The sequence below is a fragment of the Zosterops lateralis genome (genome assembly GCF_965231275.1).
Source record: "Zosterops lateralis genome assembly, chromosome: 2".
In the NCBI taxonomy this organism is placed as follows: Eukaryota; Metazoa; Chordata; class Aves; order Passeriformes; family Zosteropidae; genus Zosterops; species Zosterops lateralis.
In genome coordinates, this window is record NC_139763.1 from 102596848 (window position 1) to 102621040 (window position 24193).

A 24193-nucleotide genomic window follows, 5' to 3' on the forward strand; every position below is an offset into this window, starting at 1 on the left:
GCGGAGCCCGGAGCCGCCTGGCCCCGCCCGGGGCCGCCCCGCGGGAGGATCCTCCCGCTCCATCCCTCCCTCCCTCCGTCCCTCCGTCCGTCCCTCCGTCCCTGGGGCGCGGGGGGCGCGGGCAGCGCGGCGGCGGCGGCAGCGCGGAGCCCCCGCGCCATGGGCGGGCGGCGCGGAGGGGCGCGGAGCCGGCCCGCCCGGGGGTAGCCGGCATGAACTGAGCATGGCGAGCGGCCTCGGCCCGCGCTGGCCCCGCCGAGCGGCCCCGGGCGGCGCCGGGGGGCTGCTGCTGCTGCTGCTCTGCGCCGCGGCGGGGCTGCCCCGGAGCGCACAGCAGGTGCTGCGGATCGGTGAGTGCCGCCGGGACCGGGCCGGGGCTCCGGGAACATCCCGGGCCGCGGGGAGCTCGACCAGGCGGGCAGCGGGAGCCGCTCCGGAGCCGGGGGTGCTCGGGGCTGTTCAGGGATGCTCGGGATGCTTCGGGATGTTCGGGGATGCTCGGGGCTGTTCAGGGATGCTCGGGATGTTCAGGGATGCTCAGGGATGCTCCGGGATGTTCGGGGATGCTCGGGGCTGTTCAGAGATGCTCGGGATGTTCAGGGATGCTCGGGATGTTCAGGGATGCTCGGGATGTTCAGGGATGCTCAGGGATGCTCCGGGATGTTCGGGGATGCTCGGGGCTGTTCAGAGATGCTCGGGATGTTCAGGGATGCTCGGGATGTTCAGGGATGCTCGGGATGTTCAGGGATGTTCGGGATTCTCGGGGCTGTTCAGAGATATCCAGGGATGCTCCGGGATGTTCGGGGATTCTCGGGGCTGTTCAGAGATGCTCGGGATGTTCAGGGATGCTCGGGATGTTCAGGGATGCTCGGGATGTTCAGGGATGCTCAGGGATGCTCCGGGATGTTCGGGGATGCTCGGGGCTGTTCAGAGATGCTCGGGATGTTCAGGGATGCTCGGGATGTTCAGGGATGCTCGGGATGTTCAGGGATGTTCGGGATTCTCGGGGCTGTTCAGAGATATCCAGGGATGCTCCGGGATGTTCGGGGATTCTCGGGGCTGTTCAGGCAGGCTCAGATGCCCGGGGATGCTGCGCTGCCGGGGCTCGTGTGGCCAAAGTTGGCCCCGCTGAGCGGTGCCGGGGAAGTTGGGCGCGGGGATCCCGGCGGAGCCCGCGGGGTTTGGGCTCCGGGCGCTCCGCGGTGCGAGGGGCCCCCGAAGCCGGGCGGGCGCCTCTGTCCCCGCCGCAGGAAGGGTTCGGTGACCCCAAAATCTGTGCCGAGGGGTGCGGAGTGTCCCAGTGGGAGCGCAGGGCGAGCGGCTGTGGCTCCGGAGGGGAACGGGGGGGATACGGGATGTGTTTGCCGCTAACGCCGGGCAGGGGCAGCTCCACGGGGCTGCGCGCAAAACTCCGCGAAACGGGAATTTATTTATTTTTTAAGCCGAAAACTCCGCACCATGGAAACGGGGCTCGGCTCACAGGAAGCCTCTCTTCCTACAGTGGGTTTCTTGTGTCAGTCAAGTGAGACGGTGAATACAAAGTATCGGAAGAGTTCGGGGTTAGGAGAGACTGTGGGAAAGATGTGGGCAGGATCTGGCACGCCGCTGTTTCTGTCTGTCCCTCTTTCGCTTGGCAAACGCTGAACACGAAGGGGAGGGGGGGGAAGGAAACGAACAAATAAAAAAACCAAAAGGAGAGGAGCTGTTTATGGCAGCGGGGAGAGCATCCCGCCGTTCCCAAAGGCGCGTTCCCGTGCGGAGCTGAGGATCGATGCCTCAACCCCGCTGAGCTCCCTGGCACAGCCCGGGAAGGTTCCCGGTGCCTGGATAGCCAAGGGCACGGCGGGCCCAACACAGGAACGCAGGAAGGTGCAGCCCTTCGGAGTGCTGGGCTGAGGGGAGCAAAGCCGGGGCGCCCCACAGCTCCGGGTATTCCATCGGCTCCCCCTGTCTCTGTTCGGGGTGTGCTCACCTCTCCCGGAGCTCCAGGTGGGGTTTGCTGTTCCCTGCTCGCCCCTGCAGGGGAGCCGTGATCCCACTAACACGGGGAATTCAGGGATATTTCCCCCAGTGGAACGCGGGGAAGAAAGTCAGGTTCAAATCCCTGAGCCTCAGGCAGCAGCGGGATGCTCTGGGAAGGCACAAAATGCTGCCTTAACTTACTCTGGTTTAGTGGGAATAGCCTCTGAAGGAAGGAGGAGCGTGCCGGTGTTTAAAGGGCTTGAGCTCAGCCTAAATGCCCGAGTGCAGGACGAGAGCTCGGCTTTACAGCTGCCTTCAGCCTCGCAGGGAGCCGGGCAGAGCTTTGAGTCCTCCCTGTGCCACCCTGTGCACTGCGGGACTTCTGTGCTGCCCCTGGTGTGCCCCGCAGGGCTCCGGGTGATTGCTCGCGTTCCTTTCCCTAAATTGCTGTGCCGCGAGGTGAATTTTCTGGGTCAGATTTGGCACTCAGGGATGGGACCCCAGCGTGACTCCCCCTGTCACTGCCACCAGGACAGAAAGAGCCATAAAGCTGACAAACTGCTCCTTTTCTGTTGCACCCATGCAGAGGGATGTGCAGGGGAATCCATGCTCGGGGTGTGTTACAGGGCTGGGAATGCATCAAGTATAAAATATAATAATAAAATATTACTGCCATGGTGATGCTGCCTAGAAAGCAATGATGTTATCAAATATTAATCCTTCACATCCGTCAACAGCAGCAAAGTTTCTCCCTGGAATCTGTCACTCTTGGAGGTGGCAGAGAGGAGCAATGGCAGTAACTGCTCCAAATCTCTTTGTGATAACATCATAAAATCATCCCCAAGCATTTCTGACAGTGTAGGAGATGCCATCAAGCCATCAGATTGTCCTCCCCTGTTTTAGTTAATTAAGGGAAGAGACAATGTACAACGGTGCAGCAGTTCATACCCAGATTCATACACTGAGACTTTAATTGCATCTGCCACTGTCAGGGAGCTCTCAGATTTATTTTTTATTAATATTTTTCTTTTCCTGGCTTGTAATAGAAATGAATGGATTGTGTTGCTGGTGTTTAATTATTTGAGAAAGGACGTGTGAGTGATATGAATTCCAGTTATTGCTCAGCATCTGACTAATGACTCCTTTTCCAGCTCTCTAAACAAAAAATGAGGGATGGCAATGTGATCACTAAAACTGACTCATTAGGATAAAAGTAATGGATTTTGAGATAAGATAGAGTTTTAAGTCTCAGTAACAAAATAAAATGCTGGTGTCTAACTGGGTATTTCTTCCCCACTCCTGTTCAAAAGCTTTTCCCTTGGCACAGGAGCTAATGGAGCTGTCCAAGGAAATACCATCTTTATCTGCACATTACCCTCCTCACTGTATTACATTAAAGTGTGTTTAAAGTTCATGACCCCAATATTTTTTACTGAATTCCAAGGAATTTCCAGTTTTTACACCAAGTCCTTTCTATCAATGTTACTTGTACCACTTGTATAAAATAAATGATCTCCAAGGAAGAATAGTAATGAACTGGAGCAGATGCTCAGGTGCAGAAACAGCTTCCAAAGACATCTCAGCAACAGCAGAATGATCCATTTGTTAGTGCTGGATGCAGAGCTCTCATTCCTGGACATGCATTACAGATTCTGAACAGGTTATAAGGGTAAAATTCAGTGATATTATGTGAAGATGTACAGCTGGTCATTGTCTGAGCTCCATTGGATGAATCTTGGAATTGTCTCTGGGAAATGAACAAATGGGCAGGTTTCAGGGTTTGTAGGAATTGCTTGGGATGAGAAGATAGAACCCAGAAGGATTTTTTTTGTGTGCTTCTGTAAATGGAATATTTATGCAAGGGCTCGTCCTTTGCACTGATTTACTCCTTACTCAAGCAAAATTCCCAAATTTAGTGACCTGTTTTCCACAGGATTGGCCCCATAACATTTATCTCCAACTCAGAAATATCAGATTTAAACCAAACACATGCAAGTCAACCTAACCCACAAAATATCAATTTCTAAGAAATCAGAATTTTCAGTATAGATTTCAAAATCTCTGTTGGATTTCTGCTGTGAGTTCTTTTCCTGTGTGAAATTGCCATTTTCCTCTTATGAGAATGATAAAGACAGAAACCTCATTAATTTCCTTGCAAATTTGCTACTTTTTGCCAACTCTTTTTGAGATTTTGCTTGTGAAGGGGGATGATATTAACACACAGCTGAGCTTCATCAGTGTGAAATGGCAAAAACCCTTCTTGGAAAGTCTCTTACTGTATTTGAACATCATGAAAAATGTTCATTTACAGTATTTGTTACTAGATAGCTACAAGTTATTCTATTTTATGATATTATAGGAAGTACAGCTGCATTTTGTTCACCAGATGACGAGACATTAAATACACTTTGTTCACTAGACTCTGAATGCTCAGTTGTTTATCAATCCTTTGTGATACACTTTACCTAAGTTTCCTTATTCTACACTTAGGGAAAACTATTTTGCTGCAAATATTTCTAAAGGATTGTTACCAAAGCATCCGAAATTTGATTTTCACACCTCTCCCTCCTTGAGAGCACTGTGCAAGTGGGAGGCAGGGCAATGTTTGTCTGGCTTCAAACGGGTAATTGAGTTAAAAATCCTTTAAAAAGGCTGGTGCAAAATGCTTTGCAGCCCCTCACTCAGCAAGGGAACTGCTGCTGAGTGATCCCTCATTTCCTCCTCACTCACACAGGCTGTACCCCGTGATGAGCCCGGATTTGGGGCAGCCTGTGAGGGAAGATCCTTGAGGGAACCCCAGAAACAGCTCACACACGGATCCATCCCAGGGAAAGTCTGCAATTCCACCCAGCCAGGAGAGTCTGCCAGCGGAGGTGTTCTGGGCAGGGGGAGCCTTCGTTACAAACAGGCTCAGAAGCCTTTTCCCCGAGGTTCTCCCTTGCCCAGCAGCCTGTTTATGGCGTTCAGGTGTGGTCGTTGTTGTTTTAACTCCCCCACAAGCCCCGATTCACAGGGCATTTCCCCCTGCCCCAGCTCTAAGCTCCTCCATATGGCCCTGTCCTCTCTCAACATTTTCCATTTGGGCTGACAGTACAATCCCAATGCTGTTTTTTTTCATTACAGTCTGTTTTGTATATCCTGGTCAGTAATAAAGCTTAAATCCCACTCCCCCCTCAATACTTTAAACAACTGCCTCTAATCTTCTTTTCTCAGAAAGGCTTGATTTGACCAACTAAACTAGAGATTGTACTGCAGCAAAAGAACCAAATCCCATCCCAGAACTGATTAGTTTTACTGCACAGCTTTGGGGCTGTGACCAGCCTGTCCTAGTTTGGGCTGACTTTAGATTTTAGTTTGCAGTAATGAGTTTATGATCTTGGGCAAGCTTTGCAGTGGGAGGTTATTACCCTTCCCTCTCTCTCCCTGCTGAAGGTTAGAGGGTATTTTCCAGGAAATGATGAGCTCTCGAATGATGAATTGGCTTTCTCAGGGCAAAATCAAAATTCCAAATTAAAACAGCTTCATTATTCCACGTTAGCATTGTTTTCATTTCAGCTACAGGAGCCAGCATCTGATAGGGCTGGTAAAGTAACTTCTTATTTTATTTCTTTTTTTTTTTAATTCCTCTGTCAGTGCAGAAGGTTCCTTAAATACTCTTAGAGCTTCACTAAATTAGGGTGGCACTAAAAGTGGGAAATGGGAATCAGTTCTGTGGCCAAAGAGGCAGAAGTGGTGTCAAAGCAGTTTTGAGCTGCTTTTCTTGGTCCACCAGGCTTTTTGCAATCACACCTTCTAGTTGGTTTGTTGTTAGTTTGTATTTTTTTTCCTTGGAGTTTTCAGACTGCACAAGTTTAAAAGGAGTTATAAATTCTTTTAGCACTGAGGTTGTTCCCACGTCCTACCCCCGGCTTTGCACTCCAAAACTTGCCCTATTTTGAGGCAAACTCTGTTAGCAGCACCCTGTTCTGGCTGGGGGCCAGGAGCAGCCCCTCCCACCCTGCTGGAGGCTGCCTGGGTGGAAGTGACAGCCAGAGAAATTCAGAGTTTGGGTGAGCAAACAGCAGCACTCCCCACACAGGGGGGCAGTGGAGACTTCCAATGGCCACGGTGTCCCAGAGGAAATTGGTTCTTTTGGGGTCTTACAATGCCAATTTCCCCCCTCCATTTTGGCACTCCCACAGACTTCTCCACTGTAGCACACTGGGCCTCTGTCATTACACATATTTTGGACACATTTTTGGGGGTTTAAGCCCTTTTCAGAAGGGTTTTGTCCATTTCAGGAATAGAGGTGATGAAGGATTTTCCTGGAGTTCACTGGCAGGCACAGAAACAGCCCAACTTGTTCTCTTACCCCGTGTCTGTTCCTGCACAGCATTTCCCTCTTCTGCTCCCAGCAGAGGCTTTTAGAGCACCCAGAGGGGTGTGGGATGTCCCTCCACATCCTGAAATCTCCATCACAGCTGCAGGTGTCCTCATGCCTTTGGGAACTCTGGCTTTGGGAAAGGCACAGGCCAGTCCTCACAGTCCTTGGCTTTCAGTGCTCACAGTCCTTGGCTTTCAGTGCCTCCCTCCCAGCCCCGATGGAAATCTGGAAATTGGATGCACAGACATGTAAACACCCAGAGGGAAAACAACCCCCAAAAACACGGCTCTTGCCTTCCCAGAAATAACCTTTTCTGTGCTCATACTCAGGAAAAAAAAAAAAAAAAAAGCCAAATTGTAGATGAGGGGAGGGAACAGGAGGAATTTCAGGAGTAGTTTCCATGGAACAGCCACTTCATTTTCCAGGTACTGCAAACGAATCCTGATTTCCCTGGCACGGTCCCAGGGCATTAATCAGAGCCCCCTGAGCCCGGCTCAGGCAGAGCTGAGCCTGTCAGTGCTCAGAGCAGCCGGGTTGCTGCAGCAACAGGCTGACACATGGAAAAGTCCTTTTGATGGTGCCACTGTCACACGGGAGCCTGTTTGGGAGTTAGGTCAGGTTTGGAGCTGCTCTACACTTTTCCAGGGGCTGTCAGTCACTGCCATGGTGGGGCTGGGCACTTGGAATGCACCAGGAATAACTTCAGCAGCCCCACATGGATCACAGCTGGGCTGGCCACAGGAAATCATGGAGCAATAAACCACCAAGAGCTGTGAGGCAAACCATGAGTAATCCACCTCAGAATTCCTCCCCGCAGCTTGGAGACAAAAATGACAATTTCTGACCAAAATATTTTTAGTTTGCTTTGGGTTTGGTTGCTTTTTATTCATCTTAGAATTAAGAAAGAGCATATGAAATTACTTAAAAATCAAAGAGATGATCCCTCATGGCCTGTTGGAATGGGAGAGGAATGAGTAAATACCTGGTACAGGGCACAAGGATGTGGAGTACTGCTGGGCTGTCTTCACTCAGAATTGTTCAAACACATTTTGTGTGTTTGTTTCAAACACATTTTGTACCAAACAGCTCCAAGCCTGTGTGAGTGCAAGGAGTGTTTGGACACCCAGGCAGGCACAGGGTGGGGTCCCTGGGCAAGGACAGGGTTGGTCTGGCTGATCCCCATGGAGCTCCTCCAGCCCAGGGTGTTCTGTGATTCCCAGCAAAATGGCCCAATAGGGGCCTAAAACCCCAATTTATTTATTACAAATATTAAATGCAAAATGCCCCAGAGAAAGGCTGCAGTAAAGGAGGAGGAATCTTGTGGTGTGGAGTGGGTAACAGAAGTGGGATTTTGGAGTTGCTCGGTCAACATTAGTGTGGTGTTTCCCATCCTCACTTTTAAATCTTTGGTGTTTACAGAAAAGATTTGAGTCCAACCCTGTGTTCCTGTGTGAAACATCACCAGAAATGTCCTCTGAGCTTCCCACCTGTCCCTGTCCCTGCTGTCCCCTCTGTCCCAGCTCAGTTGCCCTGCCATGTGCTCTGTGCCCCAGCCTCTGCCCTGTCCCCGATGCCACTGCTCAGAGCTCTCCTGTAACAAATGATGTCTTTCTTCTCGCTATCTCTGATCCAACAACTTGTACACAAAAAGCTTTTTATCCTTTCGGCGCCACTTCCTTTCAGCTGTGCCAAACCACCCCAAAACCTTATCAGTGGGGCACTGCAGCTGCAGTTCTGTGGGAGCTCCTGCTTCCCTGCCTGTGACTATCTCAGAAAGTTCCAAATTGTTCACTTATCTGCCAGAAACACATGCCGAGGGCAGTTCAGGCTCTGCTGCCCAAGGTGCATTTTAAATCAGGGGGAGAACTGCTTCAGATATTTCACATTACATCTCCCAGCTTTATCTGCTGCTGTAAATGATGAGGCTGCTCCATTGAACTGAATGAAGATGAAGTTTTTGAGCAGTGTTTTCCAAAGAATGGAGATTTTTCTCTCTGAAATGAAGAGCCTGTTGTGCTGCCTCTGCTCTGCTGCCCAAGCCCTTCCCTTCCCCAGCAGCTCCCTGGGGCTGAGCCCTGTCCTGACACTGAAGGCAGCTGCACATGGAGGGAGGCTGGGATGTGCCCTGAGAGCTCTGGGGAGCTGCAATCCTGCTGCTGTCACCCCCACAGCCCAGCTGCCCTGAGGGAAAAGGAGCTGGGGAGGTGTGGGGATGTATCCTGTGCGGAGGGCAGCCCTTCCCCTTCAGACACCCTATGGATGTGGGATATGGGGATCCTAAATAAACCACTGCCTGCAGCAGCCAAACACTCCCAGAGGCTGAATTCCTGCCTCCAGCCTCTGAGCTCTCCAGCATGGGGAGGGACATCCCAGCCTGGCTTGGCTTGGTCTGTGCCCAAACAGGCCCCTGGGAGAGAGCTGAGGGGGTGCCTCCTTTAGAAACACACAGCACCCGTAGGATCCAGTGTGGAAACAATTTTGTTGCCTCTTTAGAAGCTGGATTTAGTGTAGTTTCCTCTTAGGAATGGTCTCCCTTGGGTGCACACAACAGACAGACAGAGAACACAGCAGCCCCAGAGGCTCCTGGCTGGAAATTGCAGCACAATTCCTGGGGTGGGCACAGCCCGGGGCTGGAGGGAGCTCATGGGGTGGAAAGGGCTCCCCATGGCACTTCTGCCACCCTCTGCTCCTGCAGAGTTGCCCCAGCCCTGGGCACAGAACAGGCAGGACCTGCAGCCAGACCAGAGGGATGGAGCAGCTCTACTAGGAGGGCTGGGATTGTTCAGCCTGGACAGAAAACTTTGGGATGACCTCACTGTGTCTTTCCTGTGCTTCAAGGGAGCCCACAAGAAAGATGAAGAGAGACTTTGGAAAAGAGTCTGCAGTGCCAGGACCAGGGGAATAGCTTCCCACTGCCAGAGAGCAGGGTGAGATGGGATATTGGGAATAAATTGTTCCCTGGGAGGGTGGGGAGGCCCTGGAATGGATTTTCCAGAGAAGCTGTGGCTGCCTCTGGATCCCTGGAAGTGTCCAAGCCCAGGTTGGACAGACCCTGGAGCAGCCTGGGACAGGAAGGTGTCCCTGCCTTTTAGCTGGGGCTGACCTGCTCTGAGCTTCCCAGTGAGAACTGAGGGGGGATTTAAAGAATTTAAATAAGGTAATTTAGGAGATGTGGAGCAAACTTTACTGGGGAGCTTTAATTAATGCTAAAATTCCAGACTTTTATGTCTGCACTCATCTGTTTGCAACAGCAAGAGTGTATTTTATGGCAGCTCTTAGAATGAGGCTGGATTCCTGCTAAGGAAAATGGTGCTGACAAGCTCATGCCTCATATTAAAATAATTTTCTGCTGTTAGTAGGGCTGAAGAAAGGGGCCACAGGCTCTCAAAGAGTCAAAACTTGGTCCTTGTCCCATGGGAGTCATCTTGTTAGAAACCTCATTGGCCACAGGTAGAGCCCAATGAATTCACATCCAGCTTCTGCCGGAAATTTCAATGACAGAAACTTTAAATTTAGTAAGTCTAACCGCAAAACTTTCAAATCCAAGCCCTATGAGTTCTTACAGAAAATCTGTGAGAAAATTGGGTACAAAATCATCTCTTCTGGCTCTCTGCCCTTTGTTTTAAGTGGCAGAACACTTTTCCTCAGAAGAAAAAGAAAAAAAAAAAGAACAAATGACCCAAAGACTCCTTTAGCTCTGCCTGTGCCGGAGTCAATGGAGCTGCAGCAGTTTATAGTGATGAGGTTCTGGCAAGTGCATTATTCTGGCAGGAGAGAACAGTTGGGCAATTTACTGCAGCTCATCCAAACTGCAAATGAAGGTTCTGTATTCCCTCGGTTGGAGGAAATCAGCAGGAAAAGGCCTCCTCCTATTTTGTTTCATCTCCAGCCGCTGATTTTGCCGAGGTTTCCCACTTCTGCAAAGGTTCCCTCCTCTGCCCTGCCTTTCCCACCAGAGCAGAGCAGGGAAAGGACCCCCAAATTCCCTGGTTTGCAGTAAGAACCAGCACTGCTGGGTGTGGGATGGGATGAGGAGGCTGCTATTAAAGAGCTGGGATGTCTTTTAGCCACAGCCTCTAGAAATACCATTATTATTTATATACAGTTCCCATGCCTGGAGCCAGGGCAGCAAGCATAAAAGCACAAACCTGTCTTTAGATAGGACAAAGTGTGATTAGGAAAGAAAAAGGATCTGCCCCTGCTCTGTGCAGCTGAGCTCAGAGCTGCCCATTCTGCACACAAATAGATCAAACAGGGTCAAGCATGACACAATTCTGGTGTCATGAATTCGTGCTGGAGCTAATATTGTTACGGCCCTGTTGTGGCTGACATAAACCTGTCACTTCTTCAGGAGGGTGATTCATGGGAGACACGGGAGAATCAATGGAGATAAAAATAGGGAGTGCAGGAACACCATCCATCTCATCACCATTTTGCTTGTATTACACTGAGTAACTTGATTAAAAGGGTCATATTTAAACATCACCTGGCACAGCTGCTCAGAGAAGTGAGGGTAGGAGAGGAGGAATTCAAAGCCTTGGAGGTGGGGAATCCATTAGTCTGCACAGGGCAGCAGCACTGGAGGAAAGGGGGCAGTGGGCAGCCCCAGCATTCCCAAAGCCTGCACTCAGCTGAGGAACTGCAGGCACATTTCTGCTTGGAGAGAGCCACAGGGAAATAAAAAAGGTCCACAGTGGTGTGCTACAAAGTAGAAAATCCCCTTGGTATTCATGCCTAGTGAATATTCAAAAACCCAAAATTTTCCTCCACAATCAACCTCCAAATGCACACAGCCACTTTTCCCTGGAAAATCTGTCTGAGAAAGGGACTTGAAGTGTTTGGATGAACCTTGCCCATGAGTTAGCTCATACCTGGAATTGCCCAAGTGCAGGTTTGCCCCTGCTGCACTGTCTGAAGATGTACAATCAGAACCACAGCTGCACACAAGCTTTGTGCTTCTGCTGCAGATTAATTTGGGGGATCCTTGTTCCTGCTGAGTTAAGGTGTGGTGCTGCTCCATCCAGGCCGTGCAGAAATCCCCCAACACTCCCTTCCTTCCTCTCCTGCAGCCTGGTGTGGGCACACAGCCGAAGGAAGAGCTGGGACAGCAGTTTCTGGAGCATCAGCTCTCTCTTCCTTAGGGGCAAACCTGGAAAATTCGGGAGCAGGGGAAGCTCAGGAGGGCACTGCTGCTTGTTACTGCAGAACTGTGACCTGCAGCCTCCCCATAGCTCGCTTTGCACTCATCTGATGGGGACGGTGAGCACGAAATCAAAGAGAGAATTTCCCTCTCCCCTTCAGGAGGTGCTGTTTTCGCTGGGATTCGGGATGGGAGCACTGCAGGAGCTCTGAACTATCTCCTGTCATCGTGGGCTCAAGCACCAGCACACAAAGGGGATAAAGAGAGGGAAGCAGAATGAAACAAGTCTCAGATAAGAGGGAGTTGGCAGGTTGACGATAATCTTAAGCATGTGGGGCTGTGTTTATGGCCGGTTTCTAGTGAAACTCCAGCGCTCTCCAGCAGCGACTGCTTAAGAGATTACAGGGTGTGGGATTGAGTGCCAGAACTGTCAGGAAATTCTCAAACACTCCTCTCTTATCCTGGCACGTTGTGCTGTGCCCCAAACTCGAGAGAACATTGCAGAGGGAACTGTGACACACAGCAGATCATGGGGATGTGCTCAGATGTGCTCCAAGGCAGTACCAGGATTTGCAGCTAACAGGCAATAAGGGGTTTCTCTATTTCCCTTTTGGGGATACCTTTGAATTGACACTCAAAGACGTTCAGTGTTTCTTGCCAGGGTGAGGAAAAGCTGTGGCCAAACTGTGAGGAAGACAGGAGGAGTCTCCTGGCTTTGGAAGAGTTAAAACAGGTGAGTGGCAGTGGCCAGGCACAGCAGCCTGTCCCTCCCAGTCACCTTGCAGGGCTTTCCTGCTGCCACAGCAGCTGGAACAGGCAGGTTGCTGCAGATGACAGGACCTTTACAAGGGGCAATCATGATGGCATCAGTGCTTATCCTCTGCAGCAAGTAGATAAATCACAGCAAATGGGCTTCCCCTCCGAGCTGGAACCTGCTGCCTTGTTTCTGGCCAGCCACAAATATTTATCCAGCACATGGTGGAAGTGCCAGGAGCAGCCTGCAGCCAGGAACTCCTGCCACCAGCACAAACCTGGGAGCAGGAGGGCACTGCAGACACAGAGGCTCAATCAGAGGTGGTTTGGGCAGTCCTTGAGGGGTCTCCCACCTTGCTGGGAGCCAGGGGTGACCTGCAGTGTGTCAGGGTTTAACAAGGCTCCTCCTTTAGGAGGTCTTTGGGGACACTGAGGTCACACACCCCGGCCAAGGGGCTGCAGGTGCACCCCAGGGCACAGATCAGATTCACTGTTGGCCAAGCAACAGAAGGTTAATTTTACCCAGGTAAATACTGAAATGCAGTTTTACCTCCACGCTCAGGCAGTTTGTTTTCAGAGAATAGGCACTTCCCAGAAATGGTTACATAAATCAGAGGAATTACAATGTGAACATCCTCTGGAGCTTTTTCATTTCAGTTTTCAATGTCAAACAGTGCTCAGCGTTAGAGGTTTGAAAGGATGAAATTAGAAACCCTGTAATGGAGTATTATGGAAAGATATCCCTCAAGAAAGCTCATTCTCAGCTCCTCATCCTCTGGTGTTTTGCCCATTACCAACGAACATGAATTCTGCATTTCATCTTATCTGCTGTAATCAGAGCTGTTCACACCCTCCCCTCTCCTTTCCTGAATCCTGAATTTTCCCCTGACCCCTCAGCTCCCGGGATCACCTTGCAGCCACACGTTCCCCGAGTTAATTATCCCTTGTATCAAACTGCATTTGCTTTTATCCCTCGCAAATTCGGTGCTCTCCCATTTCTCCGAGCATCTGCCTGTACCCACACAAATGAAAAGGATCAACTGGAGAGGATAATCTTCTGCCTGTATCCCTCTTGCTGTTTTCTGTATCTGCATCCCATTTTCTCTGCTCTGTTCCATCTGTTGGGATCTTCATCCCCAAAGGTTGTGAGCCTCCACTTCCCTCAGTATTAACTCAGACCCCAGTTTTAGTTGTGGTTAAACAAGGTGCTTCTCTGCTGAGAGGGGGGGAAAGAACCAGACAGGAGAACAGAGAGAGGTGGCTTTTCCTTCTGGAGTCATCCTAATGGGAATTTTTTGGTCCTGAAGGAAGATTCCAAGGTTAAACAACAGCAGCAGGAATTTCACAGCTTGGGGTGTGCATCTGTGCTTTTGGTTGTGCTCCCTCTCCTCCCTTTGCCAGGAAAGGATGCCCTGAGATGAGCAGCAGCTCCTGATCTCCCAAAAAAAAAAAAAAAAAAAAAAAAAAAAAATCCCCTTTTCCTGCTGAGCTGAAGTCTCTTCTTGGCTCTGTAGATTTTTGGACACAGCACTTCAAGGTCACCCAGCAAAGTAAAGAAAGTGCCCATTTTCCATGTGTAAACCAGGACACCGGGGACAACACCAGGCTCTGCAGCCCACACAGAGTTCCCTCTTCTCCAGGTGGGCTGTCCCAGCTGCCAGGCAAGGTGTCCTGTGAAAACAACACCCTGCCTTTCATTCATCACTCTGCCTCATGGAGCTCTCTCCATTTTCCTGTTTTGGTCACATTATGAGAAAGAAGAGTTGACTCTTGCTCACTGAGTTTGTCCTCAGACAACACTGGAATAGGTTTTTATGCACCTACACCAAAAACACACAGGGACTTTGGGGTGGTCCAGTCCCATCCAGCTGTATTAATATTTACCAGTACCATTGCTTTTAATTCCCATACAGGAGGGTCCATTTTCTACCTAAAAAGAAGAACAGTTCTTCAGATCCTGAAAGCCATGTCAGGAAGCAGTTCTTAGATTTGTTGTTGTGGGGTTTTTTTTGGGAAGAGGGATAATAACAAGAGGAATTGACACGGAAGGATTCCTGGGATCATGACAGTTATTTATGTACCTGTTCCCAAAGGATTAGGTATCTAAAGCTGCATTTCACAGCCCCAGGGAGGGGTGAGTGCTCCTTTCTTTCCTGAAAACTGGAATGGTGAATATAGGGAATGAGTGATGGTTCCTTTTTCCAAGCGTGGGGGCATTGCACAGCAAGGAGCAAATTCTCTGAGGAATACACACACACAAACACTGGGGACATTCACTGCTGTGGGCCAAAGAATCCCAGATTTATTCACTTTGGAAAAGCCTCTGAAAGAATGGGGTTCAAGCCCTGACCCAGCAGTGCCCAGCCCTCCATTAAACCACGGGGGGGTAAAATCTCCTTTTCTTCCCTTGCCTTTCACTGCCCTGAAGAATCTGCCTTTTCTGCCCTCTGAGGAGCAGGAAATATTCCAGATTTCCCTGTGCCAGCCCCCAGAGGGTTGTAGGGACGCACCAGGGTGAGCACAGGGAACTCAGGCCGGAGGAGGTGTCAGTAAATCGCTGCAGAACAGCCCAAGCTGTGCAAAGGGAGCACTTCCCTGGCTCCACTCCAATCCCTGCTTTTATTCCTCCACTTGGGATGCTGATAAAGATGCTGAATATCTGTGTGGACAAGCCCTAACAGGATGTGTGCTGAGCATAGAGCTGGCCAGGAACGCACTCCTCAGAGGAGCAAACGTGAAATGCAATTCCAGACTGCACTGAAATCCAGCAGCATCGAGTTTTTATCTATCCCTTAAAGGTGCAAAGATTGCAAATCAAGAGAAATAGAGATGCTTGTGTCACTGGGTGGCCTTGACCCCTGCCAGCACAGGGCAGGCAGAGAGGAAACGCTGGGGAGCTGCTTCATTTCTACCTGTTGGACACAGAAATAACCCGGTACTGGACACAGAAATAACCCTTTATTTAACACAGAAAGAACCCTTTCTTGGACACAGAAATAACCCTGTACTGGAAACAGAAACAGAAACAGAAACAACCCCTCCGTGGACACAGAAGTAACCCTTTCTTGGACACAGAAATAACCCTTTAGTGGACACAGAAATAACCCTTCACTGCCCAGGCCCAGCAGTTCATTTGTCTGTCCAATAGTTCATTCTGATTCCTGAGAAGTTTCTGTCCAGCTCAAGACGAGGTACATGAGGGCTGAAAGAGACAGAAGGCACACTGTGTCTTCTGTGTATTTTCATCATTTCCCATTCCCTGGCTCAGCTGAAAGGGTCAAGGACAGTGAGCCAGGGAACAGGTTCCACACCCAATCCACCTTTCCTTTCCTGAAAGTAAATTTAGGAGATTCCTCCTGCCCTGGTTGGGATTTGGCCCCACGTCAGGGCAGCTGCAGCAGAGTGGATTTTTGATCTTCCCAACGAGTTCTCCTGCAGGCTGTTCCTGCAGGGAGCACATGGAGAAAGGAGAACACAAACCAGGCTGTTTGCTTTCCTTCATGCCCCTGGGCTTTCCAGAGGTGTTCAAGTTCAGGGCATTCTAAAAAAATCCTCCTTTGCCCTTTTATTTTTTCCCTTGTCACAGGGTAAGATGCTGATTTGGACACTTTGTTCTTCTTTGCTTTATGTATTTCCTAAAATAGGCTCAGAAAGGAGCTGGGAACCTTCCCCTGTTGAAAATCCAGTGCAATGTGGATGCTGGGGTGGCTTTTCCCTAGGGAGCTGTCCCGGGAAGGCGTTTGCTGCTCCCTGTGGTTCAGCCACACAGAAGCTGAAGAAATGGAAGTTTTATTTCTGCCTAGAAGATTAAACCCCTATTAATACAGCTCAATCCTGTGAGCTACAAAGCTCTTTTTTTTTTTTTTTTTTCCCTAAGCTTTGTTTTTACTCTGTTTTGTGGGGTTTTCTTTTGAGGTGTCAGTCACTAAGGTTTGGGAAATGTGCTGGAGCTGTTTGTTGTACAAAGGAGAGCATCGTGGGCAAACTCTGAGATGAGAAGCTTCAGACAGAAGCTCACCACGAGTGCTCTTGCAATGTGCAAACACAATTATCCCCCCTCCCAAGCCTGTCTACATAGAGAGGAAACAATAACGGCTAAATAAATGAATAAAAACCCAAACAGGCAAATAAAACACTTAGTGAGGCTCTAGAGAATATCCATCCTTCTCCTGAAGCCTGCATGGAGTGGCTCAGCACTGTCTGGCCTAATGTCATTTCAAGCACTGATATGCCACTTTTTACATTTAAATTTTAATAGTTTTTCAGAAATAACTGCTTGTGGGGCAGAGAGCAGAGTGTGGCAGGTCACCTGGTGACTGTGCTCCATGCCCATGGGACTGCAGTGAGGAGGGAGGGAACCCCAGCCCAAGCCCTGTCCCACTTTCAGCTCTCTATTTTTGACAAGTCCCTTCAGCAGCCACAAATTTGTGCCAGGATTGTGAGAACAGAGGGACACGGTGCTTTTCCTGAAAAGTGGCCTCTGTCAATATCCATCGATAACCTGGGATTCTCCCAGCTGCCTCCAGCCCAAATGTGGCTACAATTCCCATACAATACTGGGTTATTCCTTCTGGTGTGTGTGCTTGGAGACGAACATAAGGCTGCTGTCCACACATTTAAACATTTATTTTTTTAATAAATAGGCACATCCTGCTGTGGGGGTGTTTATCTGCTAAAAGCCCAGTTTGTTATGTTTGAGTCATGCGTGAATAAATCATGAATTTGATGGGTTGTTTTCCATTTAACTCAACGTCTCCTATTTCCCGATTCCTCAGTCAAAGGAAATGGAAGGATAAATTGCAGTTTGATCTGATGGGGATAACTTTGATCCGATGAGGCAGTTCCTAGAGGCTGCATCAGCCTCAGGAGCCAAACTGACCACAGAGGAAGTTTGGGGGGGAAAAAAGAAGCCACTTTGACAGGGCTCATTTGTCATGATCAGTGGTGTGCAACAGCCCTGGTGGAAAACTGGTAACTGCAGCTCGTCCGTGTGGGATTGCAGTGATTTCTCCTGCTGCTCTCCTAAGAAGGATGAACAGTGCCAGCAGCACCTGTCAGCCTGAGAGTTACTTTAAGTGGCAAATAAAACTTAATTCTCTGAAGAGGTTTTTGTTGTAAGTATGGATTTCACTTAATAGCTTGAACGCTGAAAAATTGCTGCAAATTGCATTTTGTGCTTTGGTTCTGGTCCAGATATTTCTAAGCAGATGTGGTGCTCAGGCAGAAATTCAGTTGTTTGCTGTTTCCTGTGATTATTGAGTTTTCCTTGTTGCCTTGTGGATACACACAGTGGCTTTTTCAGAAGGGATGCAGCTTCTTTTCATCCATGCAGCAAATTGGGCACTTCTCTCCAAGCAAACCCCAGGGGGGACTCAGCAGGGGGAAGAAAAATCAGCCTCTGGCACAAGGAGGGTTTTTGCTTTTCTTTTTGGGTCTGCTGAATGCCTGGGGAGAGGGAGTCTGGTCACATGGTGGGTTTGCAGAGCTGTTCACATTTGGAAGGGATAAATTGTGATAAACTCAGCTGTCCTGGATCCTGCAGGGATTTTGGATGCTCCTGGGCTTCCTCTGCCACTCCTTGGGAAGCTGGGAAGAGTGAGTCCCTTGAAGTGCTGTCTAAGCCAAGCAATGGAGTAACCTGGTGGAATCATTTCAATTTTAATAATTTTGAGGAATAATTTTTCATGAAAAAGCTGCCCAGGGAGATTTGGAGTGCCCATCCCGGGAGGTGTCCAAGGAATTCTTGGATGTGGCACTCAGTGCTCTGGGCTGGGGACAAGGTGGGGATGGGGCACAGCTTGAACCTTATCTTGGAGAAATAGAATTGGCCACATCTTCCTGGTGTTTCCTTTTCCTCAGGCACTTTTGTAGAACTGGCAGTTTTCTTAACCAGGCAAGGGGTAATTGACATATCCTGTGATGTGTGCCCAGCTTTTTCCAAAGGGGCATCTGGTTTAAGGAATTAATTTCCATTTGGGATGGTCAGTATATTTTTAGTGTTACTTCACTGCACCCACTTGCCTTTCAGGCAGTGCTCCCTGACCTCTGCAGCACCATCCTTTGTGTGAGAGTTAGATGTGCTACTTAGAGCAAGAGTTAATGTCCTCTTCCCAACTTCTCTTCCGTGTTTTCCCTTGTCTGGCTTTTGTTTCCCTCACCTTGCCCACTGGCCCTGGCTCTCCTTTGCTGTGGGGTCCATGGGATTGTTTTCCTGGTTTGGATGGAGTTCAGCTCCTCCTGTACAATCCCCGGTCCACAGCCACTCCTCCCTGCTCAGCTTGCTGCCTCCCCAGTGCCACTGAACAAAGCCCTGAGCACTGTACCGACTGCTTGGGATAATAAATGTCCTTTCCCTGCCAGAGAGGCCTCCTGCCCTGCCCTGCCTGGCCACCCTGCAGAGCCAGACGCAGCTGTCCTCTGTCCCAGGGACCCCACGGAGCAGGGACTTGGAGAGGAACAGAGCACAAGCACAATGCTCGTGCCCCTCTCCTGGTGAAGCAAAGCATCTCTCCAAGGAGATTTCCTATCCTGCAGCAGAAAATATCTTTTAGTAGGAAATATCTTTCATTTTGTAGCCATCAGTCTGGAGCTGGGGAAGAGCTGGGAAGAAAACCTGAATCCAGAAAATAATTATACAGAGGAATATCTAACAGGAGAAAGACCCCTTGTGAAAAATCAGGTTTTTCTTCAATGCTGCTGTGCATGCTTGCCAAGGCATGAAAATCAGTGTGTTAATTACCTGAAGATGCACTAAGCATCTCTTTTGTTTTCTTCCCAGAGATGTAACATCATTAATTCAGGGGAAATTTGTGTGCACAGCACTCCCAGGGGTGCCCAGCGTGGGATTGTTGGGATGTTGGGGCGTCTACAGGGCCAGGGGTTGGACTGGATGGTCCCTGTGGTGCCCTCCAGCTCAGGAGGTTCTGTGATTTTCTGACCATCCAGAGCCAGGCTGGGATTTGAGGACAGTGCTGAATCTCGTTGGGAAAATCTAACAGTCTCTGAATTCTGCTCTCCTTTGATGTGATCCTTTCCTGCCTCTCCGAGTCCTGCTGTCACTTGGCCATTCTGGTCTGGCTCAGTGGAGTCTACAGCAGAAATATCAAATCCCAGGGAACTCCCTCCCTAAATCTTCAGAGGAAAATGAAAATAGTGATCCAAAAATTATATTCCTCCCATGTTCTTCTGAGCTGATTTTATTCCTCTTTCTGAGGAACATGAAAAAAAAAATGAATGAGCCCCAAATTCAATCTCTTCCTTATGTTCTTATCACAGACATCTCGTTGTGGTGTATTTTTTTCTCATCTTGTGTTCACTGTGAAACTGAGAAGTTGAAAAGTACAAGTATGAGATCTGTCTCTACCCAGAAACCCTTATGACCCCAAAAAAATACAAATTTAATCCCAAGAAATGGATTGCTTGCCCTTGTGGCAAGATAAGGAATTTCTTTGTGCTGATAAATCCATGATTTTGCATCCTACGTAATAAAAGGACAAAATAAAAATCAGTTTGCAAATGATTAGAATTCATTTAAATGTAATTATTTGTGAACTACCCTGAACTGATGTTCCTGATGAGCTGAGCTAATTCTGTGCCATTTCCAACCTGAACAGAATTGAAATGTAAAAGTCAAGACTCAGGGAATGCTTGGGGAGTTTTGGGTAAATGCAAACCATGAAATGATGAAACATTTCCTGGGAGTTACAAGCCGAGCCAAAAAGCCACAAAAATATTTAGGCCTCATAACTTCATTATTGTTTTTGAACATTTAAAAATTAATGTGATTTCTGTTCTGAGGCTAAATGTGACTTAGTTAGGTGCAGACTTCAGAGAGATTTGGGGTTGGATCCAAACTCTTGCTGTGGGATCAGCACTGTGTTTCCATGGGACAGACATTGATAATCTGTCTTTGTATCCCTTCCTGGTGCCCATAAAAGTCCCTGCAGACAGAATAGACACAGAATATAAATCCTGTGTCTAGAATCAGTTGGTTTTTCCTCACAGTCTTGGAATAAATAGGAGAGGTAAAGGCCAGAGTCCAGGCAGAGCTAATAATGATATCCTTAAATAATGATGGATTGATATCCTAATACAGAGGCTGCTTTTTTCCCCTCAGTGCTGGAAACTCCTCTTAAACCTTCGTGTTCCTCTATCCAGATTGTTAGAGAGCTCCACTTCTATGTGTATTGATAGAAGAAAATTGGTTGTTTATCCTGGTTTAGCGCCTCATTCAGGTGCCTGGTGCGTGTTTTGAATCCTCTCCAGAGTGCGAGGATGGGCTGGGAGGTGGAGCAGACGGGGCAGAGGAAATGGGCAGATCCTTGTGCAGAGCCCGTTCTCTGGGGATGAACAATGCCCAGTGTTGACATGCACCATTTCTGAGCTGCATTTCCTGCACGGATGAGATGGGTCTGTACTGCAGGACGGCCTCAGAGTGCTGGTCCTGAGTGTGTGGCAGGGCTGCTAGAAAACATTGCTCTGGAAGGCAGTACATCCAGAAAACATTGTTCTGGAAAGCAATCTATTCAGAACACAGTGCTCTGTGGCAGTGTATTCAGAAAACGTTGTTCTAGAAGGCAATATATCCAGAAAGCACTGTTCTGGAAGGCAGTATATTTCAAAAACATTGTTCTGGAAGGCAGTGTATTCAGAAAACACTGCTCTGGAAGGCAATATATTCAGAACACAGTGCTCTGGAAGGCAGTGTATTCAGAATTCTCCACATGTTTTCCCACTCCTGCCAGACCATATGCAACCAGACAGTTTGCATCAGGCCCCGGTGCCAAGTTCTGAATTACTGCTGAAAGAGGGAATATTTTGATAAAAGCAGAGAGCTTTCTGATGGCATTTCACGCCTCATTAGAAGCTCGAGGAGCAATCACTAATGAGTGATATTAGTGATAAATACAGATACAGTCAATAATTATCCCAAATGTGCCCTTGTTCACCTTTGCCTCCTGCCTGTGCCAGGGTGCCCAGCCCTGCCCAGACCACAGGTGTGAGATGCAGCTCTGGCAGCGATGGCTCTGATGATGTAGGAGTGAAATGTCCCTGCAGAGCTCAGCCTGGCAGCTCCCTGGAGAGCTTCCTGGCAGATTTCCTGGCTGGAGAGGCTCTCGTGATGGGAAAATCGGTCTGCATCAGCTCCTTGTGGCTCTGTCTGGGTGGCAGGCTCAGCGTTTGGGAGGGAAGTGCCACCCACAGGCACTGCTGGAGTGCAGAGGAAGGACAACGGAGTTCTGGGCTCTGTTTCTGGGAACTTTGGGCCTCCAAAGCTGGTGTGGTGCAGAGTTTCTGCTCCAGCTCCAAACCCCACCTCCAGAAAAGATCCAAGTGCCTTTGGCACAGCAGCCCCAGGCTTAGGCATCGAACACCTCTCCAGGAAACCTCTGACAGTGCTTGAACACCTTCTTGGTAAAGAAATGCTTCCTAAGGTCATGTCCAAAAACTTCCCACAAACTCCCAAATGCCCTTTCAGTCCCCACCTGTAAGGGCTGGCTCCCCCAGGAATCCCAGGGGTGCCACAGCAGGGACGTGAATGGGCTGTGACCTGCAGCCAAGAACAGCCCCAGGGGCTGAACTTCTGTCACCTGAGCAGGATTATATGATAAAACTGGAGCCAAGAGAGTGTCAGCACAGTCAAATCAAGCCCTGCATGCAGCTCAGGGGCTGTGCCTGTTCACACCTCGGCAGGGATCCACAAGAAGGAGGGAGAGAGTCAGTTCACAAGGACCTGGAGGGACAGGATAAGGGGAACAGCTTCAATCTGATGAGGGAGGGGTTAGATGGGATATGGGGAAGAAATTCCTCCCTGGGAGGGTGGGGAGGCCCTGGCATAGAATGCCCCTGGATCCCTGGCAGTGTCCAAGGCCAGGTTGGACATTGGGGCTTGGAGCAGCCTAGGACAGTTGAAGGTGTCCTTGCCATGACAGGGCTGGGAATGGATGTTCTTCAAGGTCCCTTCCAACTCAAACCACTCCACAACTCCATGATCTTCCACAGATCTCTCCAGTGTCTGGGCCCAGAGCTGCACTGGGAGCAGATCCAGGTTTGACCCAGAGAATGCAGCTGAGTGCTCTTTGTGAGTCTCTCTGAGTCTGAAACTCCGTTTAATCTACGAGGTGGTTTTAAGCATTCTGGATCGATGCTCCTGTGTACCCTGCTCAGTGATTCCTTGCTATTCCAGGGCCATTATAACAAGGTTTATTATGTTCTTACCCAGCGTGTTGTGACATTATTGCAAAATTATTGTTTTGTTTCCCCTAAACTCGAGATTTTTTTGTAAGGGTAATAATAATAAAAGACATACAGGCTGATGAACTATCCACCATGTCAGGCTGCTGCACAGCAGAATCTGAAATAGCTGAGAGAGTAAACCAGAAAATATCTCAATTTACGAGTGAAACACTAACACACACTAAACTTTCGCTGCACTATTCCTCATCTGATTTTTAGTTCTCTCTCCACAAGCAGACAAGGCTTACGCTTCTCAGGTGATAAATCTTAACCAGATTAAGGAGATATTCAGCACAGGCCTTTGGAAAGCATAAATTGTGGCATTTGTGCAGGCCAGGCTCAGAGACAGCACTACTCCTCAGTCTGGTGAGAAATGCATTTCCAAATGAATAAACAATCCCTGCTGGTGCCCAGGTAGGTAATAGCTGACTTCTTGTATGATGCATCAGGCAGGATAATTTGGCATCGAATTGCTGCTGCTGGCCATGTGTTTTTCACACTGTAATTCATGGGAGCTTCACAGCTCCAGCTGCTGGAGCTGGGGTGGTGTCACTGGTTTCCATTTACACCAGTGGGTGGCTGAAGGCAGAGCCAGAAATGTGCACTGGTGTCTGCTTCCCTCCTGCCTGAGGAGGGGTTTATCTCCCCTGAGGCTGCAGGAAGGAGGAGCAGGAGTGCTGGAACAGCAGGGAGAGACTCCAGGACTGCTCTGGTCCTCACAGGTGTGGCTGCAGCCACATCTCAGCCTCTGCCCAGGGAAATTCCCCCCCTGTAATCCCAGATCTGGGGCAGGAGCTGCATTGTTGTGGGATTTGTGTGAGCAGGAACTGCCAGCTGTGCATTTTGAGGATGGATACCCTCAAACCCTTCAGTCTTAGCTGCTGGAGAGAGGATTTAAGTCTCCACCTCAGCCCCTGTGGTGCTGGTGCTCACCTGCCTTCCACCCCTACAGGTTAATTCCCATGGACATGAGCATGGATAGAGAAGAGCTACTTGAAAAAAATTCCTAAGTAAAGGTGAGAGTGTTCATTCTCTGGCAAATATATCTGTCTTCCAAAAGGAAGAAGGGGAGGTTTAACATCCCTTTCCATGAAAAAATTCCTGCTGATGTCCAAAACCATAACTTAGGCAAATCTGCTTCCCTTCCTGTTCACGTGCCATATGCTCCACGTCTTCCATGAGTCCCTCTGGGCTTCCCCCTGTGCAGAACTACCAGGAGCCCTCACTCTGTGCTGCAGAACTGGGAAGACAATTTAGCTCTGATTAATTCTAGCTGCCAGTGATTGCAGAACATGCATGGGGACAGCCACCCTCTAATCTGTGCTCAGTCCCAAAGTTCCCAGCACGGAAACACTCATCATTATCTCCACAATTGCACAGGATAAAATGCAGGCTCGCTGATTATGGGGGAAATAACTTGATCAGTTGCAATTGGGAAGGTAATGCTTAGTGTTATTACACTGGAATGAGAAGGTGCTTTTCTGTGCAGACATCCTCGAGGACTGGAAGGGAAAGGCCAGGAAAACCTACAGGTTTATTCCTTCCTTCCATCTCCTCCTCTTCCAGCTTGTTTGGTGTCACAGAACCCTGGGGGTGGGTGCTATCTTTGATCACCTGATACCCATGGGTAAAAAAGGGCCAGGCTTTTAGGTTTTTAGGTGCACCGTCCCTCCCACATGGTATTTTAGTGTGGCCATCTCTGCTCTGCCCCCAGGCACATCCTTCTCTAGGTCTGAGGC

The 24193-nt window shown here is 49.1% G+C and overlaps 1 protein-coding gene across 2 annotated transcripts in view; it reads left to right on the forward strand.

Moving 5' to 3' along the window:
* Positions 1–223: 223 nt before the first annotated feature.
* The window catches only part of GRIK1 (glutamate ionotropic receptor kainate type subunit 1), a gene marked incomplete at its 5' end in the record, with an annotated part of 100917 nt that continues 76947 nt past the window's right edge, over positions 224–24193 (forward strand). For both annotated transcript variants that reach the window (XM_083854573.1, XM_083854574.1), the window contains one exon: positions 224–350. In XM_083854573.1, coding sequence (XP_083710699.1) covers positions 224–350 — 127 coding nt within the window. The remainder of the gene's footprint in view (positions 351–24193) is intronic.